The 18630-nt window shown below is 52.7% G+C and overlaps 2 protein-coding genes across 3 annotated transcripts in view; one reads left to right on the top strand and one right to left on the bottom strand.

The window, feature by feature from the left end:
* COL4A1 (collagen type IV alpha 1 chain) overlaps window positions 1-3634 on the bottom strand; it is a 137741-nt gene extending 134107 nt beyond the window's left edge. Inside the window, exon 1 of the mRNA XM_045772974.2 lies at window positions 3393-3634. Coding sequence (XP_045628930.1) covers window positions 3393-3476 — 84 coding nt within the window. The 5' untranslated portion in view covers window positions 3477-3634. The remainder of the gene's footprint in view (window positions 1-3392) is intronic.
* A 198-nt stretch (window positions 3635-3832) lies between these two features.
* Window positions 3833-18630, top strand: part of COL4A2 (collagen type IV alpha 2 chain) — a 163435-nt gene continuing 148637 nt past the window's right edge. The window contains exons 1-3 of one of the 2 annotated variants that reach the window (XM_045772972.2): window positions 3833-3972; window positions 4278-4365; window positions 4485-4539. In XM_045772972.2, the coding sequence (XP_045628928.2) occupies window positions 4322-4365; window positions 4485-4539 (99 nt within the window). In that variant the 5' untranslated portion in view covers window positions 3833-3972; window positions 4278-4321. The remainder of the gene's footprint in view (window positions 3973-4277; window positions 4366-4484; window positions 4540-18630) is intronic. The other variant, XM_045772973.2, reaches the window with a different exon arrangement.

Genomic DNA, 18630 nt, shown 5'->3' with positions numbered 1-18630 from the left:
TTTTAAGTGCAAGGACCTGTAGGTCTATGAAAGGACATTTATCACACGTCTGAGTATAATGTACCGTAACAACTCATGGAAAAATAACACTGAGCTTATAGTTCCCATTTCCCCCTCAGGTTTGGATGTGGGATGTCCTCCTGGAAGTTTCTCCGAGTTCTGCAAAGCTGGTGAGGGGCCCCAGGGCCCTTACTTCACCTGCGCTGCAGCATTTACCAGCCTGAGTGGTTTGCCTGTTGCTCGACGTTTCTTGCCGAACTGCAAGCTTCCTGGAGGCAGAGTGGGGCGCACTCCCCGTTGCCTGGCCAGCGCCAGGCAGAGCACAGCACGCGCAGGAGGGCTCAGGGCACATGTGCGGAACAAAGGAAGGAAGGGATGGTCTCCTGGGAGAAGGGGCAGATCTGCCAGTGACTGAGGCATCCGGTAAGGGAGTCCTCCAAACCCACCTGCCTAATAGAAGCACACAAATTTTAAACCACACTCACTCTTGGTGTACGTGATGACTTTATACCACTAATAATTCTGTAGGGCCACCCTTACACACACATGCAGTTTACATACATCATTTCTTCTGGTTGGTATCGGAGGGACCTCCCTTCTGGATCAATTCCATGTAGAAGGAACATAATGATTTGGGTTATATCACTCCTGAAGTATTGGGCTGATGTTGCTCTCACTGGGCCCAAAGTTGAGCTCAAACTTCTTATTTAAATTACATTTTAACAGAGCAGAGTCCATCCTCCCATGGGGACTAAGTCTCACTTCATGTGAGTCCTGGGTCCTTGAGCCCCAGGACGGTGAGTAATGGTCTGAACACGCCCATACCCGGGGGCAGGCATCACCACAATTACAGGCAAGTTCATATTTCTGATCCTGAGGAACCATCTGTTAAGGGGGGGGGGGGGTTCACACAGACCAGTGACAGAGGAGTCTGAGGCCACGTGCTGTGGGGACAAGTCCCTCCAGTCTGACTGCATGGCTGAGAACACAGGGCACCCCCAACCAGAACACTCTGGGCACACTTCTGTCTCAGGCTTGTACCCTCGTCCTCCTTTCTTGCCTCCGAAAGAAAAGTTGGGGAGGGGAATCAGGATAGACTGGGCATGGGCAAAAAATCACCGGGTTAGAAAGTTCATCTTCTAGTAAATGAACAATATGACCATGGCAGGTAGGGTCAAATATAAAATCAAGAAGCCTTTCATATGGGGGGGCAAAAAGTGCAATTCTTGCCCAGCCCAGGGGGGGATGTTGGGACTGGTACAAATGCAGGTGAAGTGTGATTCGGATCCTCTTTCAAAGGCACAGATAATCCAAGACTCCTTCGGGTGGCTTCTGAGTCTGGATTTGATTATTTGCAGCATCTTATCATTCAAAATGTATTTTTAAATGTATTTTGCTTGAATCAATATTGAAGTTATTTCAAGGTTTTGGTACCTAACAGGTAATTTTGGAAAGTGGTAAGCAAAGCAAAAAAAAAAAAAAAGATGTTCTTAATGGTATGAAAAGTGAAATGCTTTTTAAAAACGGGATAATTATTTTTAAATGGATTTTCTTGCATATCCATAGGTCATATCCATATCTCTGTAATCAAGCCAAGAAAAATAAAGTGTGAAGATAATGCCTGTTAAGTCAGTTGGTGATTGATCAGAGGGTGTCCGTTCATGCGCCAGATAGCTTAAAACACTATGGGACACCTTGAGGGTTAGAGCCAAGCCAGTGGACAGGAATGTGCTTGGGCCTCAGAGAATAATTAAAGGGAAGTAAAATAATCCCAAACAACAGCAATGGGTTTGATTTCCCAGGCAGGAACAGGAGTGCCCACAAGTGCATGGCTTGTCCTTTAAAGTCCTGGCTGTTTGAAAAGCTAGTTCTTACAATTAGCTTTGCTACTATCATCAATTAGAAAATCTAAGTCCAAACAGAGGTTCATATTTCCAAATAGAGAACTTTCTCTCATTTGCTTGCCATCAAGTTTAGCAATCTGTCCTTGGAAGCATTACATCTCTGGGTCAATATTTCTACACCCAAATAAACTGCTCTGGGGACTCCTCTTCTCAAAGTATTTTGTCATCATTACTGGAGAGCATTTAAACAACTCAGTATGGTGCTTGGCTCAACTCCGGGCTGGGAGAAACCGTCTGAAGTTAATTGCTGCTGTGATCACTAGCCCTTTCAACACCCAATGAAAGAGCTGCCAGCACAGAGTCAGCCCAGCCCTGGGATGAGACGGGTGTGCACACTACTGGCTCATTCTGGCATGTAACAGTTAATACATTTTATTCGCAGTGGAGTCCACGAGTATCATTCCTCCAGAAGAGAAGTAAAAACAAACAAACAAACAAAACCTAAGAGCAAGATTAGTATCTGAAACAGTAAAACAATAAGTGCTAAATGTGGCAAGCAGCAAAATAATTTTTAAACATGGGGGGAGGAGGGGGTAATGCAAAATGCCTTTAGAAGCCACACTTTCTTGGGGTTTTGTCTGCAAGCAAGGCTTTCACACTGGGGACCAGCAGAGGTCTTTATTCTGTCTGAGGGGAAGGAAAAAAAGAAAACAGTACATCAAGGGCTGTCCAGAGCCTGAAGCCTTTACTCCTGCAAGCCCAGCTCCCAGATCCTTTCCGGGCAAGCACACAGCCCGAGGAAATGAAAACTAGGAAAACAATTTGTGCTTAGAACAATAAGATGGAGTTTCATTTTGGTTTCACACTCAAGTATGATGTAGTTATAATTTTTTTTAATGCACATTAATAAAAGGCAACGAGTCGAGTTCGGTAACTTTTTAAAACTGCACTACACAAGAGCCCCACTTCTGCTCTCGAGCGTGCTTCAGCCACAGAAAAGTCGTGGGAAAGCAAAGATACAGCTGTTTCCAGGCAAAGGGCCCACAACTGCTCAGCATCAACCAGCAGAGTCGCCCAAGAACTGGAGAAACACGCCCAAAGCGACTCCCGGGCACAAGTGTGGGGCTCTGGGCAGCGTGGGGCGCGCGTGCCCACCCCGCCCGCCCCCGGCCCACCCGGGAGCCCAGGGCAGGTGAGGGCGCTGGGCCGCTGAGGTCCCCACGGTGCGAGTTCAAATCCCGCAGATTCCCGGGCACCCTCGCCCCGCACGGTGCGCGCCAAGCTCTGCTCCGCTTGCCCAGGGCCCTGAGAAGTCCTCTACCTCGTCCCTACCCAGCCCACAACAAAGGAGGCTCCCTAATGGATGCGCGAACGCAGCCCACAGGGGTCACTGGCGGGGACCCGCTCGGAGAGGGCACCTCGCGGTGCCACGCGCGACCCCCGAGGGGCGGGCAGGCAGGCGGCGCTGGTCCGGGGACAAAGGGGCCGCGCGGGGAGCCCGGGGCGCAGGGCGGGACGCCGGGGGAGCGGAGCCGGCCGGGGACTCACCTTTGCAGCGGCCCGGCTGCGCTCCTCGTGGAGCAGGAGGGCGGCAGGCAGCAGCAGCAGCCAGACGCCGAGCCGGGGCCCCATGGTGGCGCGCCTGGGGCGGCAGGGACTGGCGGGTATCTGCGGGGGACCGCGGCCGGCGTTCGGGGGGCCGCGGCGGGCGGCTCACTCGCGGAGGGCCGGGGCGCGAGCACTGCGCACCGTCCCGGGCGCGGCGGCTCGCGGCGGAGACTTGAGCGCGGCCCGGCGAGCTCCCCAATTTGTTGGCGCTGCCCCCTCCCCTCGGCGGCGTGCGGGCGGCGTCTCAAAGGGGAGGACCCTGCGGCGCGGGTAAGAGGCGGCGGGAGCGCGCAGCCCGGGATTGTGGCCGCCGCGCGCCGGGACGCCAGGGCTCCGCGCTCCGCACCTACCGGCGGCAGCCGCGCGACCCCGCGCCCCCGCGCTCGCCCACCGGGCAGAGAACCGAAGACCCAGGCCGGCACCCAGGGGCCCGCGAGAGCGACCGCACTGCCTGTGTGCCGCGGGCGGGCGCTCCTGGAGCGGCGGATGCGCGCGGACAGCCCCTGACGCCGGGCCCGAGGTGAGGGCGACCCCGGGGACGCCGAGACCCCGGCCGAGGCTGGGACTTGGGGCGCCCTGCGCAGGCAGGGGCTGTGCGCACTTCTGCTGAAGTGGAGGGGGAGGACCGAGCGGCCGTGGCTCAGCGACGCCGAGCAGGGCCTAAGTGGAAGGCTCCCCTTCTGTTTGGCCTCGGGGAGGCTCTCTGTCACCCCTGCGGGGATGCGGGGGCGCACCCCGCTTTCCCGCGCCTCGCGGAAGGAGGCTGGCGGCGAGGATGCTCCCTCCCCAGCCCCAGCTAAGCCCGCTTTGTCTCTCGCCCTCCAGGCTAGGAGGGACCGCGCCGAGCCCGGAGTGGCTGGTTCGGGAGCATGGACAGACACCAGTGCCCGGCGTCCAGCCCTGCCCTGCGGCGGTAAGCGACCTTCTGCCGCGTCCCCGTGGGTCTTGCGCGCGAGGGCCCTTGCGTGTAACTCAGGAACTGCCAAGCCGAGGCCACCCGCTCATGGCGCTCTCCCTCCCTCTCTCATCCAGGTGGCTGCTGCTGGGGGCTGTGACAGTGGGGCTCCTGGCCCAGAGCGTCCTGGCGGTAAGTCCTGGGTCCCGTTCATGGGCTCTGATTCGTGCGCGAGAGAGTGGAAGGGACACCCTGTGGCCTTGCCAGAAGGCAGCTCGTGTTTGCTCACCTGAGCGTGCGTGTGTGTGCGCGCGCGTGTGTGCGTGCAGCACGGACCCAGCCGAGGCTCTGAGGGCGCTCGCTTTCCCCAGAGAACGTCTCAAGTGTGCCTTCCCTTCGGTTCCCCACTTCAATCCTGTGTGATACAGGCGGTGGCCCTCCCACGAGAGCCAAAATTTAAAACGTAGCCTGCGGCACCCTCTCCGAAGCTTGAGCAAAACCATGGCTTCCTGGAAGGAAGACTGTCGGTCCCCATGGTGACCGAGGTGCCAGGGTACGGAGAAGAAACATGTTGGTGGTACTGGGAGGCTGACGTCTAGGTACCATCCTTGGTAGAGAGTTTTCTGGTGCTTTTAAATGAGAGGCTTTGGGGCAATGGGCGGGGCGAGGAGGAGAGCAAGGCAACAGTGTACTTTGTTTTAACCCGGTGAGTGAACAATGGCAGACACCCTGCATTTTCTCCCAAGTCTTAGCCGGGGTGGGAGGTGCTAAGGTGCGTGCAGGGCTGCCCTGCGGTAGTGTCCATGCACTTGGGACTGCACTGTGGAATTTTGTAAATTGTGTTTAAGTACTTGGAGCCAATTTCGTTGAGCTTGACATAACAAGGCTCGAGAGCTACCGGTTTTCCCTTCCCTTGGTTGTGGGCACAGATGTTTAAACTGGGACCAAAAACAGAGGGACTGTAGTGTCCCCCACCCTTTCATGGAGTACCTGCTTTCAGGTGGCTCTCGCGATCACACAGGACCATTGGAAGCGGGTTCCATTGAAATTCTGTTATTTTCATTGTTCTGTCCTCATGGCAGATAAAAAAGGATTTTGAAGGCAGTGAGTGAACTGTGTGTGGAAAAGAGCTACCCTAGTTTGGAAAGAACCTTTCGCCTCCCTTTTGTGCCATCTGCTCCAGTTCAGGGCCCAGACTGGGAGGCTGGAAGGAGCCCATAGACTTTCACCAGAATGCGCCAGACCAGAGTTTTCTCAAAGCTCAGGTCTGACTCGCTTTCCTTTGAACGTGTCCTGACTTAAGAAGATGAAAGTCTACATACTGCAGCCACTGACGCTGGGGGTCCCTGTGCACACTCGACATACGGGACTTGGCCAGAGCTATGAGTCCAAGCGGCACACGCACTCTCAGAGGAGGGGGACAGGACAGGAGAGCTCTGAGTCGTGCTGAGAGCATGTGCACTGATTGCACTGTCTCCACACCCCTTGGCCCCTAGAACCACTTTTGTAACCCCGTGTTTGCCTTCCTGGGGGTGGTGAAAGTCTGGTGAATTTTATCTGGGACTGATCCTAAAACTGGTGGAAAGGGCTTGGGGTCAGAAGACTGGGGTACTAACCAAAGCTCTTCCCTAGTCTCACAAATCCTGAATCCCAGTCCCACACCTAGAGCAGGAAGAGAACATCCCCCTCCGTGCCTTCCTCCAAAACCTCTTCCATGCTCAGCCTCACCGAGTCTCTGCTCTCTGACTCTTGGGTGGGACTGGGAGCGTTTGTCGGCCGGGCTTCTCAGAGTACTCACCTTGGACCCGCACAGCCACCCAGGGAGGCTGGTTACAACTCCAGACGTCTGCTCTGAATCTGCAGGACCTACTTTCTTCCCCTCCAAACCTAGATCTTCTGATCAGACTCTGGGGTGGAGCCTGGGCATCTGCATTCTACTTGACACCAAAGCTTGGGAACCACTGAATTAGAGTATTGGGTTGGGAGGCAAGTGGAGTCAGTGGCCATTTTGAGTCATTTTACTGGAGGCATAGGGATGCATAGTCTTTCACAGATACGCAGTTTGTTATATCCAACAGTGGGTCTTCTACTTACTAACTTCTTATTGACCACTGGCTTTAATAGCTGTTACTCATGACATAATGCCTTGATCCTTAATTATATCCATTGAGAAATCTCTCCCATTTGTGGCAAGTTCATCTCCTCCCCTCTCTGTTTGCCATGCTCAAGAACCCTGTCTCATTGCTCATTTGTGCCAAGGACTCTTCCCCAGGGGTAGGTCAAGTCAGTAAAAAGGGCTGCTTATTGTAGTTTGAAGGGCTTTGTAGCAGAACCAGCCAAAAGTAGTTATCAAGGAAAATTTTTTTTAAAGGCTTTATTTGTGAGTAATCTCTACACCCAGCTCGGGGCTTGAACTCACAACTGCGAGGTCAAGAGTTGCTCCTTCCACCAGCTCAGCCAGCCAGGCACCCCCCCCCCTTTTTTTAAAGCAAGAGTAGACAGTTATTCAATGAATACTTCCTGTGTGCCGGTTTGCATGCATCCAGGCCTCATGGGAAACACATCTACCCGAGTGGGTGACTATCGTTACCCCCATTTTGCAGATGAGGAAACAGAGGCGCACAGTGTTTAGCTAGCTTGCTCTTGGTCCCTTTCTTTGTAAGTGCAGGTGTGGGATTTGAATCCAGCACCTGCCCACTCAGTGACCCAGGATCAGCCCGTAAGTCAGTAGTGAGGACGCTGCCGAGTTTCAGTATTTGAGTCTTCCGGTTCTGCTTTCTCTCTGCTCTTGACCGTGACTAACAGAGTAAAGCCCACACACTGGTTTCTGGAAAGGGAACTATCGCTCCTCCTCTGCTCCTGTGCTCTGAAGAGCAGGACCCCAGAGCAAGGTGGGAGCCATGTGATCAGATGTCCACAGGGAGAGGGAGAGAAGGAAGCAGAAATCCCCCTGGGCAGCCTGAGGTCAGGGCCCAACGGGGACACGCACGCGCTGCCCCTCGTGCTGCCCTTCTTGAAAGTGCCCAGCCTTGAGCACGGTACCAGGGCACCAAGCGCATGGATAGACGGCCCAACCTACGAGGCCGCGTAGCATCGGCGTCCCAGGCTGGACTCTGAAGGCACATGTCCTGGGACCACGATGGTCTGCTGCCTAGCGCTGGCCCTCTCCAAACCCCTGTGTCCCGGCCACCCTCCCCACACACACACAGTGGGCATGTGGACCAGGACCCGCGCCTCCAGACCGGGGCCGTCGGCTGAGTAGAGCTTAGCAGGGAGCGAGGCACCAGGCCTCGGCCAGGCCTGTGTGAGGGAAGACTCCTGGGGCAGAGCCTCTGTGGAGACTTGAAAGCTCTCGCTGCAGCTCGTGCAGAGCCTTGTTGCTTATCTCAAGAGACGGGGCAGCAGCCTTGAAGATCTAAGAGACCAGTCTTGTGTGACTCTGGAAGGAAGAGAATTCCAGAGAACAAAGGCCTTCCCTCAGATCAAATACGCTGTGGGCTGGGCTGACCTCACGACCTCAGCTGGGGAGACTGGCCACACACTCTCGACGCTCACAGGTGTTAGGGTGCGGCCAGGAGACCTGGAGGTGCAGGTCCCATGCACCCCAAGAGATGCTGGGCTCCACACTGCCTGCGGCTGGGCTCCAGCTGGGCTCCAGGCCCTGGAATATTCACTTGATGGTCCTGTGAGCAGACACACCTTTCCCTCCTGGCGAAAAAAAAAAAAAAAAGCAATATGTTACGGGGTTTTCGCTTCTCCTTTTGGCTTTTGTTGATGAGTTGTGGAGAATGTGCAGTACTAAGATGCTCTGCGTAGGAATCCATGAGACCACTTCTCTCCCCAATTTCCGAGAGCATTCGTCCTGTTGTTCAAAATCGGGGCCCCTAGGAAGACAGAAGATATCACAGGGTTCCTCCTCTGTTAATGGAAGAACAAGCATGAAGCATGTATCCAGCTCTCTGGAAGCCAGTAAAGCAAACCTCCCCAGGTGGCCGGTATGACTTGGCCACAGTCAGTAACACGAGGAATGTGTCATAGCGTTGCAGAACTAAACGTGGCTGCAAAAGGTGGACAGAGGGGACAGAGCCCTTGCACTGCCCTTGGGAGTATTTGGAGCCAGAGAGAGAGGGGAAAAGTAAAAAGTTCTAAAATAGAAAGCAAAGACTTTGCTACAATAGTAAAAATGAAAGGATTGTCTTTCTGGGGAGAAGATAAAACACAAGTGAGTAGCTTCCGTTCAGTAACAGAGACAATTGAGGGAAAGCAGCCGTGTAGGGCACGCACACCCTCAGCTTTGCGTTTGCTGGTGTAACAGGCCTATCGTGACCTAGAGGGTGGTTGGGGGACGTCCTGTTCTTTCACTCTGAGAAAGGATATCTTCGGTTAGAGAGCTTCAGGGAAAGGTCTGGAATTGGCCCCCTGCTGTGTGTACAGGGGTCGGTGGGCGTCATCACCGCTGGGGACCCTCACCTGGCTGATTCAGCTTGTATAGCAGGCGGTCTGTGCAGGGACTGGGGGCCTCTGGGGCCGCGGACGACACAGTCGTCTTAGGGGCACCAAAGTCCCATCCCCGCCTGGCTCTCACTGGCTGTTTGACCCCCGGGCCAGTCACTGGCCCCCCTGGTTCTGGGACGTGGGGAAGGGGAAACGCTGTGTCATATGGTACCAGCACTGGGGCGCTCGGCCGTCAGCGCACCCACCCCTGCCACAGGCCCGCCCCTGTGTGGGGAGCTGGCTCCCGCCCTTTCCAGCTGTGATGGGATGGGAATGCTTTTCCAGGGAAGCATGTGCACTGCTCCAGGATGTGACTTAAAAATAAATATGCTGCACTAGGCTTTTTATCTTCAGGGTATGAGAAGCTTCTGGAATCCGTGAATGGTGCTTAATCAGCTGAGATGAAAACAGGCAGGGATTGGGTGGTTACCTCTTGCCGCTGCCCTGGTAGCTGTCCCCTCAGTTCATGAGACTCTTCTGGGTCAGGTAAAGGCCTAATTGACTCCCTAACCTTGATGTCAGTGGCTTCCCTGGGCGTCCGTGATTTTTCTTTTGGTTATCTGTGAATGAGAAAGGGGGTATCCAGTCTTAGGGGGATCCCGCAAGTTTCTCCAGTCAGTGAGTGAACCTCAAAGGAAGCCCCCACCCCTGGGCACTCTGCAGCCTGCCACGGGCTCTGCCCCCCCAACGGAGCAGGCTCTCACATCGGGGCCTCCCCATGCCGCAGCGCCCCAGTGGGCTGCTGGCGCACCTGGGCATTCTGTTAGGCTGTGCTCTGCTGCTGTGGGTGAGGCCGCCTTTTGAAGCAACAAGTTCTTCTGTAAAACCCACTCCTCTAAGGACAAGGTAGTATCCTGGATTGGATCCTGGAAGAGAGAAAGAACGTTTGTGGAAAAACTGGCAAAATTCTCATAGTCTGTAGTGTATTAATGTAATCGTGTGAGTTTCTGGTTTTCACAGAATGCACCGAGGTTCTGTAAGATGTTGGCATAGCATCGTCATTCTCGGTGAAGGGCATACAGGGACCCTCTATGCCACCTGTGCCGCTTTCCTGCAAAACTAACTTATTTCCAAGCAAACACCTGCTCTTAGAAGCCACGGACCAGCCCCATTTGGCACATGTGAACCGGGCAGGCTAGTGCAAGAGGAAGCTGAGAGGCAGCCCGTCTTCCACTAGTGAACAGCAGAGGTGGCCAGCAAGAGGGAAATACTGTTCCATCTTTTCTCTCGTAGACAAGTAACAAAGGGCACTGCTGTGTACTTGGAAATACAGCCGAAGTGACCTCTGCCTGACCAAAGAGCTCTGTCCCCCTAACTCGGGTGGAGTGCTTTATAAAAACGGGAGGAAAGGCGTCCTGATGAAGTTTCCAGAGCTCAGCCTGTTGTAGGGGGTCCAGGGATGAGCCACAATAGCCTCCCTCTTCTTTTTTTTTTTTTTTTAAGATTTTATTTTATTTATTTGACAGAGAGAGAGACAGCCAGCAAGAGAGGGAACACAAGCAGGGGGAGTGGGAGAGGAAGAAGCAGGCTCATAGCGGAGGAGCCTAATGTGGGGCTCGATCCCATAACGCCGGGATCACACCCTGAGCCAAAGGCAGACGCTTAACGACTGCGCCACCCAGGCGCCCCAGCCTCCCTCTTCTTGACCGCCTGACCAGGGAGGAAACCCTTGCCGCTCTTTCCAGACCTTGTGGTGGTGAGACAGGTGTGCGTGATGGTGTCGCTTTCAGGAAGACATTAAACGTTGCTTGCTCACACCCTCGCCCTTCCTAATGTGTCAGGCCAGCATCCGTAGGCCCCTGGGCCCCGTATAGAAAAGGAGAGCCCCGCCGCCACCTTCTATGCCTAGAAAACCCCGTGGACGGCAGGGAGGGGAAGTTGCGCCAGATGGGCTGTCCAGGGTCCCAGAGTCCCATCTCCGCATGTTCCCTGCACTGCCACAGGCCCCGTGGCGGAGAATGGAGTGCCACAGGCCACATGTCCAAGTGGCCACAGCTTCCACTCCAGCTATGGGCTAGGGAAAGGGCCAGGAACAAGGATGGCCAGCGGCCAGTGGCCGTCACCTCACATGTTTGTCTCTATCACCACCGCATAGGGAGAGAGCAGCCTCGGGCCCCGGCCCTGGCCAGTTCTGTTCTGTAGCTTCTTACGCACCCTGTCTCCTCGCTGTAGCCCACAGCCCCTGCCACCCAGAGGACACCCTGCCCCCTTGCCTATCCGAGCGCCCAGGAGCAGATGCCAGAAGGCCTGGGCCTGGCTGGAGCCTCTGTGCCTTGGGATTGAGACCCATTTCAGAGTCCAATCAAAGTGCCCTCTCAGCCTGCTAGGACTTCCCATTATCCTTAGATATTGATGATTTTACGTCATCGTTGCTAACACGTACAGACATTAAACATTTGCCTGCACTCGTCCTCAGCGCAGTTCCTGCTGCCACAGCCCAAAGTTCAGGGCCCGTTTCATCTCCCGTCTGGGCTCTGCGTGCTGGTGCGTTGTCTGTGCCCCTGGCGCGGGGACCCCGCCGCCCTAGGTAGTGTCGGCTCGGGCAACCAGGGAGACGCAGCCAGCTGAAAGTGTGCAGACAGGCCTCTTGGATTAGGAACACGGTCATGGAACAACCAATAAAAGATTAAAGGGTAGCTTTTCTCACTATGGTTTGGTTTTTGGTTTTTGGGTTTTTTCCCAAATTAAATGCTGCCCCCACTGGCTGGAGCCGGCCGCGCATGATGATAAAGGACGCGTTGATGGGTTTGTGAAGGATTTGCGTTTTTTCCTAGGGATTGTTTCAGCCCCACCCATAAAATTCCTATTTTGCTGCTCTTGCCCAGTTCCGTGATCTCCCACATGGGAACTGCAGAAAAACGTGTGTTACAGAATTCCACGGACTCGTTTTCTGGTACCTGGTAGAAATTACGTAACTATGTGTTTTTCTGCATGTTGAGCACTTTTGGGTGCGTAACTGTCTTTGTGGAGTAATGTGGGTGCGTGAGGACAGAGGACATCTCCCTGGGATGCCTCCAAGGCCTCAGCCTGTCCGTCAGGAGAGATGCCGATCAGCAGTGCCCGGGCAGTCACCGCCTGATGCCATTGGGAAGGACGGACGCAGGAGACTGGCCAGTGCTGTGGACCCCTCTGGGCACACCCCCCGTCTCCTCTGCCCATACCCAACAGCACTGGCACCAGGCTAGAGAAAGGGAAGGGGCCCCTGGGAGGGCTTGTGGGGTCTCCTGGAATCCACATCAGGAGTATCCCTTGAAGGTGTTTCTAGAGTTCCAGAATCTCCCGGAACAACTAAAATATCCCAGGGGAGAAACACAACAACCCCTGCCTGCTGATCCCATGGGTGCCGGGAACCGAGCTGAGCCACCAACACTCGTTACCTGCTAAGTGCCCCAGAGCTGCGATCACCCCAGTCTACGGGTGTGCGGACCGAGGCACGCACAGGTGAGGGCCCTTGTTAGGGCTGATAAGGAATGACGCTGGGAGTGAAGCTCGAGACTTGGTTATTCCAAACCTTCTGCTCTTAATCGCTGTGCAGGGCCAACAAATCCGTAGCCATAGTTCAAAGTATGCAGAGCGTAGGGGATGTGAAATACACGTGTGTGTATTGTGTGTGAGATATACGTATATGTCAGTTATCTCTGTGGGGTATGGATGGATGGCAGACGCAGGTGGTAGCAAGACAGACAGAGACTGATGATAGACTGATAGCTGGATGATGGTTGTAGACAGCGATGGATTATAGAGAGAGATGCCTAAATAGGTAGATAACCAGGTGGATGGACGGTGGGTAGAGACAGACAGACAGACAGATGATAGCTGGAAAGATTACGGATAGACATCAAGATGACACAGAAACAGAACATAGCGCTCACAGGCACGCGTGCACACACACACACACTTACACGCTTACACACACACACGCGGCCTTGGATGCCCCTGCCTCCTTTCCCCACGAGGGCTGCCCAGGCGGGGGAAGGGAGTGTCAGGTGGGCATGTTCTTCTTAGGGACCCTGCGCAGATGACAGGAAGCTCATGAACTCTGAGAAACAAAGTGTGGACAGGCTGCTCTCAGGACAGGCCCCCCACACGATGACCCGGGAAGGCCCAAGTGGGCAGTGGGGAACCCCATCTGCAGACAGAGGTCCTGGAAATCTTCTCCAGATCCTTCATGAAATCTCGGGCTGTGGGTGTATGGACGGCAGCTTCGTAAAGCGGGGAGGCACATGCAAGCCGGCATTATTTCGAGCAGATGAAGAGGCTGTTGGAAAAGCTTCAGTCTTAACTTGGGGAAAGGTTTACTGAAACGCCCGGGGAGGAAGAGGCCTTCCCCCGATGAGCTGTGCAGGAGTCCATTTGTCCTGGGCCAGCAGGGAGGCGGGTGTGGTCTGTCACACAGTGGGAGCATCTGGGTTTGAGGCTCAGGACCAGGAGGTCACTTCCCGTCTCTGAGCCCCCTTTCTTTGTGGGTAAAACGCCGGTAACCGTGTTGCAAGTTCATGGTGACGCGGTTTATGCGAAATTCCTTCGCTAAATGAACGTGTTCGCTCCTCCTGGGAGTAGTTACGTACACGAATCCTCCCGGAGCTCAGGTCTGGGTCCCACAGCGAGATCGGCTGGGAGCAGCGGGTAGGGGTGTTCTGCACACACGTGTGTGTGTCTGTGGGGCAGGAGTCGGACTACGGCACCTGGGACCTCCATGTTCAGAGAGCGACTGCAGAAGCCCACCAGGGGACACAGAGTCGCTCTCTCCTGTGACTAGTAGACTTTACCGTACGACAGATTCACACGGGATTGTGTCGAGGCCCCGCTCAAGCCCCAGAGCCACACTCTGTTCCACAGAACATGGAAGAAAGGGCAGGACTGCGACCTGCGTTTTCATGGCATGAGGCCAGCTTGGGTCTCGAGTTCGAAATGTGCTTTTGCTACCTCCTGGCTGCATGGCTTCGGACAAGCTCCTTAGCTTTTAAGCTTGCGTCTCTAAAACTGGAATAAAAATCATTCTACCTCATCAATGTGCTCTGAGGGGGAAAAAAGAAGAAATTGCATGTAGAGATCGTAGCAACCTTAGCCTTGTAGGGCTTGAAAAATGCTAGCCAATGACTACTTGGTTTTAGGATTTTTTTTAATTAAATATGGGTCTTCATCCCCAAAACATAAAAACTTGAAGGCACAGAGAAAAAGTTTAAGTGTACCCAGAATTTGGGGAGAGAACAGGTCCTGCAGGCCTTGCTGCCTAGACAGGGCGCTCTCTGTGGGGTCTTCACAGCAGGGAACAGGGCCTTGCCGACTGCACAGGCTGGGGCCTGAGGGAGCTGGGCCGGGATGCCAGGTCAGAGGGCTGCGGCCTGTGGGAGGCATCGCAGGGAGTGAGGTGCGCGTCCTCTGCACTGAGACCCTGCCATCTTTGCACACCCTGGCAGGGAACAGCTGTGACCCCGGAAAGTAGATGCCTTGGGGGCCACAGGCGAGACGGACATAAGGGATCTATGCCTTTGGACAATAGTCTCCATTTTGCTGAGTTGGAGAAATATCTGCAAAGAAAAGAATTTAAATTCTAATTAACGTTAGGTCTAGGTGTAACTAAATTATTTCCAAAACAAATGGAAAAACTTATAAACAAAGAACAGTTTATTCAAATAATCCTGAAACTGACATATAATTTAACAAAGCAGGAAAACTCAAGAGATTTTTCATTTGGCAAAGCGGCACAGAAAATGCACAGCAGAATATAAGCATAGGATTTCTTTCTCGAAAGAGCAGAAAGATCCCCCTGCCAGGTCCTAGCAGGGCATTGGCAGTGCTCACCGTCTGCTGTGGTCCCACAGTCAGGATGGACAGGACACACAGACCAACCTGCTTCCTCCTCAGGCCCAGGTGAGGAAGGCCAGTGGGTGGAAGGTTCCAGCTGGGAATTCCAGGGAGGAAAACCGCCTCCTTCCCTTTCTTCCTTACTTGGTCATTGTCCTAACTGTAGCAACTGTGCCAGTTACAGTGCAGCACCAAATCCGGCTGAGATCTTCTCCTTTCTATCTAAAAACCACCTTGGCTTCCCGCTTATTCCTACCAGGTTACAAGTCCCCCCTCCACCCCCACCAAGACAATCTTAGCTCAGACAGGATTTCCTTCATCTTAGTCACCAGCTTTCCCTTCCCGTTGCAAAACAAGGAGTATTAACAGCAGAGTCCGAAATGATTTGTCAGTCTTAGGCCAATGTGTGTAGACATCAGTTTCTGTGCTGACCAACACCGAGATGCCAGAGGTTGGAAAAGTAAATGTTTCTCGTGGGGTCACGTGCTACAGTGAGTGTTCCGCTGCCAGCCTTGGCTGTTGTTAAATTGCAAAAGGGCAAACACAGTCACTTTAATTGCATTTCTAAAAAGCTGCAGAGTTTAAACAAAAATGACAATTGTAGCAAAAATCATTCATGTTTGAAACGAAGGCTCGTAAATGCTGACATTTCCTGCCTGTAACGGGTCTGGTTCCCACCATCATGTAAAACACGCCCTCAAGCCATGGCATGAAGCATTTCCTGGGGCTTCGAAGGAGAATGCAGTCCTCATATCCTCCCGGATGATTCTGGGAGGAACCACGCAGCTCAGTTATAGGAACGATACATGTAGTTGTCGGATCCGCTCTTGATTAAAATGGAACCTCGCCCAAGTCACTGGGCTCTGGCTGCCTGCACAGGGCAGGACGTGTGCACAGAACAAGCAACTTAGCCCTTCATGGCCCTGGACCCTGTTCTGAGTGCCCGTGCTGGCTCCCCGTGGTACTAGTAGTACCAGTGGTAGTAACAGTAGTGCTGGTAGTAGTACAAGTGACGGTAGTACTAGTGGCAGTACTAGTACCAGTGGTGGTAACAGTAGTGACAGTAGTACTAGTGGCGGTAGTACTAGTGGAGACAGTAGCATCAGTGGTAGTAACAGTAGTGGTGGTAGTAGTACTAGTGGCAGTAGTACTAGTGACGGTAGTACTAGCGGCAGTACTAGTACCAGTGGTGGTAACAGTAGTGACAGCAGTACTAGTGGCGGTAGTACTAGTGATGGCAGTACTAGCGGCAGTACTAGTACCAGTGGTGGTAACAGTAGTGACAGTAGTACTAGTGGCGATAGTACCAGTGACAGTAGTACTAGTGGAGGCAGTAGCATCAATGGTAGTAACAGTAGTGGTGGTAGTAGTGCTAGAGGCGGTAGTACTAGTGATGGTAGTACTAGCGGCAGTACTAGTACCAGTGGTGGTAACAGTAGTGACAGTAGTACTAGTGGCGGTAGTAGCATCAGTGGTAGTAACAGTAGTGGTGGTAGTAGTACTAGTGGCAGTACTAGTACCAGTGGTGGTAACAGTAGTGACAGTAGTACTAGTGGCGGTAGTACTAGTGGAGACAGTAGCATCAGTGGTAGTAACAGTAGTGGTGGTAGTAGTACTAGTGGCAGTAGTACTAGTGATGGCAGTACTAGCGGCAGTACTAGTACCAGTGGTGGTAACAGTAGTGACAGTAGTACTAGTGGAGGCAGTAGCATCAATGGTAGTAACAGTAGTGGTGGTAGTAGTGCTAGAGGCGGTAGTACTAGTGATGGTAGTACTAGCGGCAGTACTAGTACCAGTGGTGGTAACAGTAGTGACAGTAGTACTAGTGGCGGTAGTAGCATCAGTGGTAGTAACAGTAGTGGTGGTAGTAGTACTAGTGGCAGTACTAGTACCAGTGGTGGTAACAGTAGTGACAGTAGTACTAGTGGCGGTAGTACTAGTGGAGACAGTAGCATCAGTGGTAGTAACAGTAGTGGTGGTAGTAGTACTAGTGGCGGTAGTACTAGTGATGGCAGTACTAGCGGCAGTACTAGTACCAGTGGTGGTAACAGTAGTGACAGTAGTACTAGTGGCGATAGTACCAGTGACAGTAGTACTAGTGGAGGCAGTAGCATCAATGGTAGTAACAGTAGTGGTGGTAGTAGTGCTAGAGGCGGTAGTACTAGTGGCAGTACTAGTACCAGTGGTGGTAACGTTAGTGACAGTAGTGCTAGTGGAGGTAGTACTAGTGGTGGCAGTAGTATCAATGGTAGTAACAGTAGTGGCGGTAGTAGTACTAGTGGCAGTAGTACTAGTGGCAGCAATAGTACCAGTGGTAGTATTACTAGCAATAGCAGCAAACCACTCTACTTTTCCATTGCATTGTTCTTGCCAGGAGATGAGAGACAAAAATTTTCCTCTCCCAATTCACATCAGTGGAGTCCCATCAAGGGAAAGAGAGAGTAAAATTTATCTTTATAGATTCTAATTTACTTTTTCATCCCTGTTCTAAAATTTCTCCACGAAGACCCTCTGCTCTTCTAGATCTAAAACTTTGCTCAGAGTGGGTCTAGCATCGGTTATTTGCAGGCACGATTTGCCTCTGATTGCCCATGAAAGCCTGGGCAACCCCAGGGGGGTTGTGCAACCTCTGTGCTCTGAGTGAACTGCTCTGGGCTGGGGCCAGACCTCGAAGTTTCTACCTCTGGATTAAGCAGCAATTGTCAACCTGGCTGGGGAATGTTCCAGAATGCTAGAACCCATCCCCCAGGACATTGGGATTTATACAGGGCCCTAAGAAGACCCTAAAGGAATTTCAGAGCCCATGCAGAGACTGACTTCACACTTTAAGACCAAGATGATTTGCTCTGCTCACCCTCTAGAGGTTCAGGTCCTCCCGTCCTGGGCTCTCCCTGGCTGAAGGCAGCCCCCATCCTGGGGACATCCCACCCGGCGTGAGGCACAGCCCTCGTCCCCCACCTGAGGAGTGCAATTCACGCCTCATCTGAGCTGTAATTTGGGGGGTGATTTCTTCGCTCTCCAACCGGAGTGGTTTGTTATCTGCTTCTCACCTGATTGGTATTCAATGTACCAGAAATCACTCACTTTACTACAGAGGAGGAGGATGTAACATCAGTCAGGCTCACTCCTGATTTTTTTTAACTCCAGAACTTCCTTACCTAAGATGTAAAAGCAAATAAAAACGGTATTGCCTCCTGTCCAGAAGTTCTAGAACAAGGAATGCATGGACAACACTGATACTTCAGATAACTGGAGAATTCGATTCTCCTGGGGCAGAATCTACCCGGGTCATCTGCTGTGTTTGTGGAAATACAGGAGAGCAAAGCCAGAGCGGCGACTCAAAGGAAAATACGCTTATTTAAGAGAAATTCTACGTATATTCCATTCATGTTTAAAAGTGCCTCTTTCTCCTCTTTGCAGTACCTTTAACAAAATCTTTCTTCTTCTAGTTCTTGGGTTAAGGACAAAAGAGTGTTTATTCAGGGAGCATTTCTGCCTTCCCGGTGGTTTTTCTTCCTCATTGGGCTTAATTAACTGAAGTCTGTCAGAATAAACATGAGGGAAAAAGGCAGACTTCATGAAGTTTTTCTTAATTCCTCACATTAAAAAACTTATTTTTGATCTTTATTCTAAGCATTTTATGTGTTAAAAATTAGGTAAATTTCCTGAAATAAAAGATCACATCTTGACACCCGACTCCCACGTCACCCATGTTACAAACCTACAGTGTTTGCAAACCAACCACGTGGAAACCATCTTATTCGTGTCCCCTCAGCTCCCGCGTGTGTGTGCAACAAACCTGTGTGGATCTTCCATACTCTTTATTGTTTTAACTTGATAAAGCACACAGAACATGACATTTCCCACCTTCAGGGTTTTCAAGTGGACAGTCAGGGGCGTTCAGCACTTTCCCCTTGCTGTGCAACCATCCCCACCGTCCGATTCCAGAACTTTCTCATCTTCCCCCACCGCGGCGATGTC

The sequence above is a fragment of the Ursus americanus genome, chromosome 10 (assembly GCF_024610735.1).
Source record: "Ursus americanus isolate L20-20 chromosome 10, mUrsAme1.1.p, whole genome shotgun sequence".
NCBI classification, from domain to species: domain Eukaryota; kingdom Metazoa; phylum Chordata; class Mammalia; order Carnivora; family Ursidae; genus Ursus; species Ursus americanus.
Note: the sequence above shows the minus strand (reverse complement) of the source record. Positions and strands in the feature narration are given on the sequence as shown.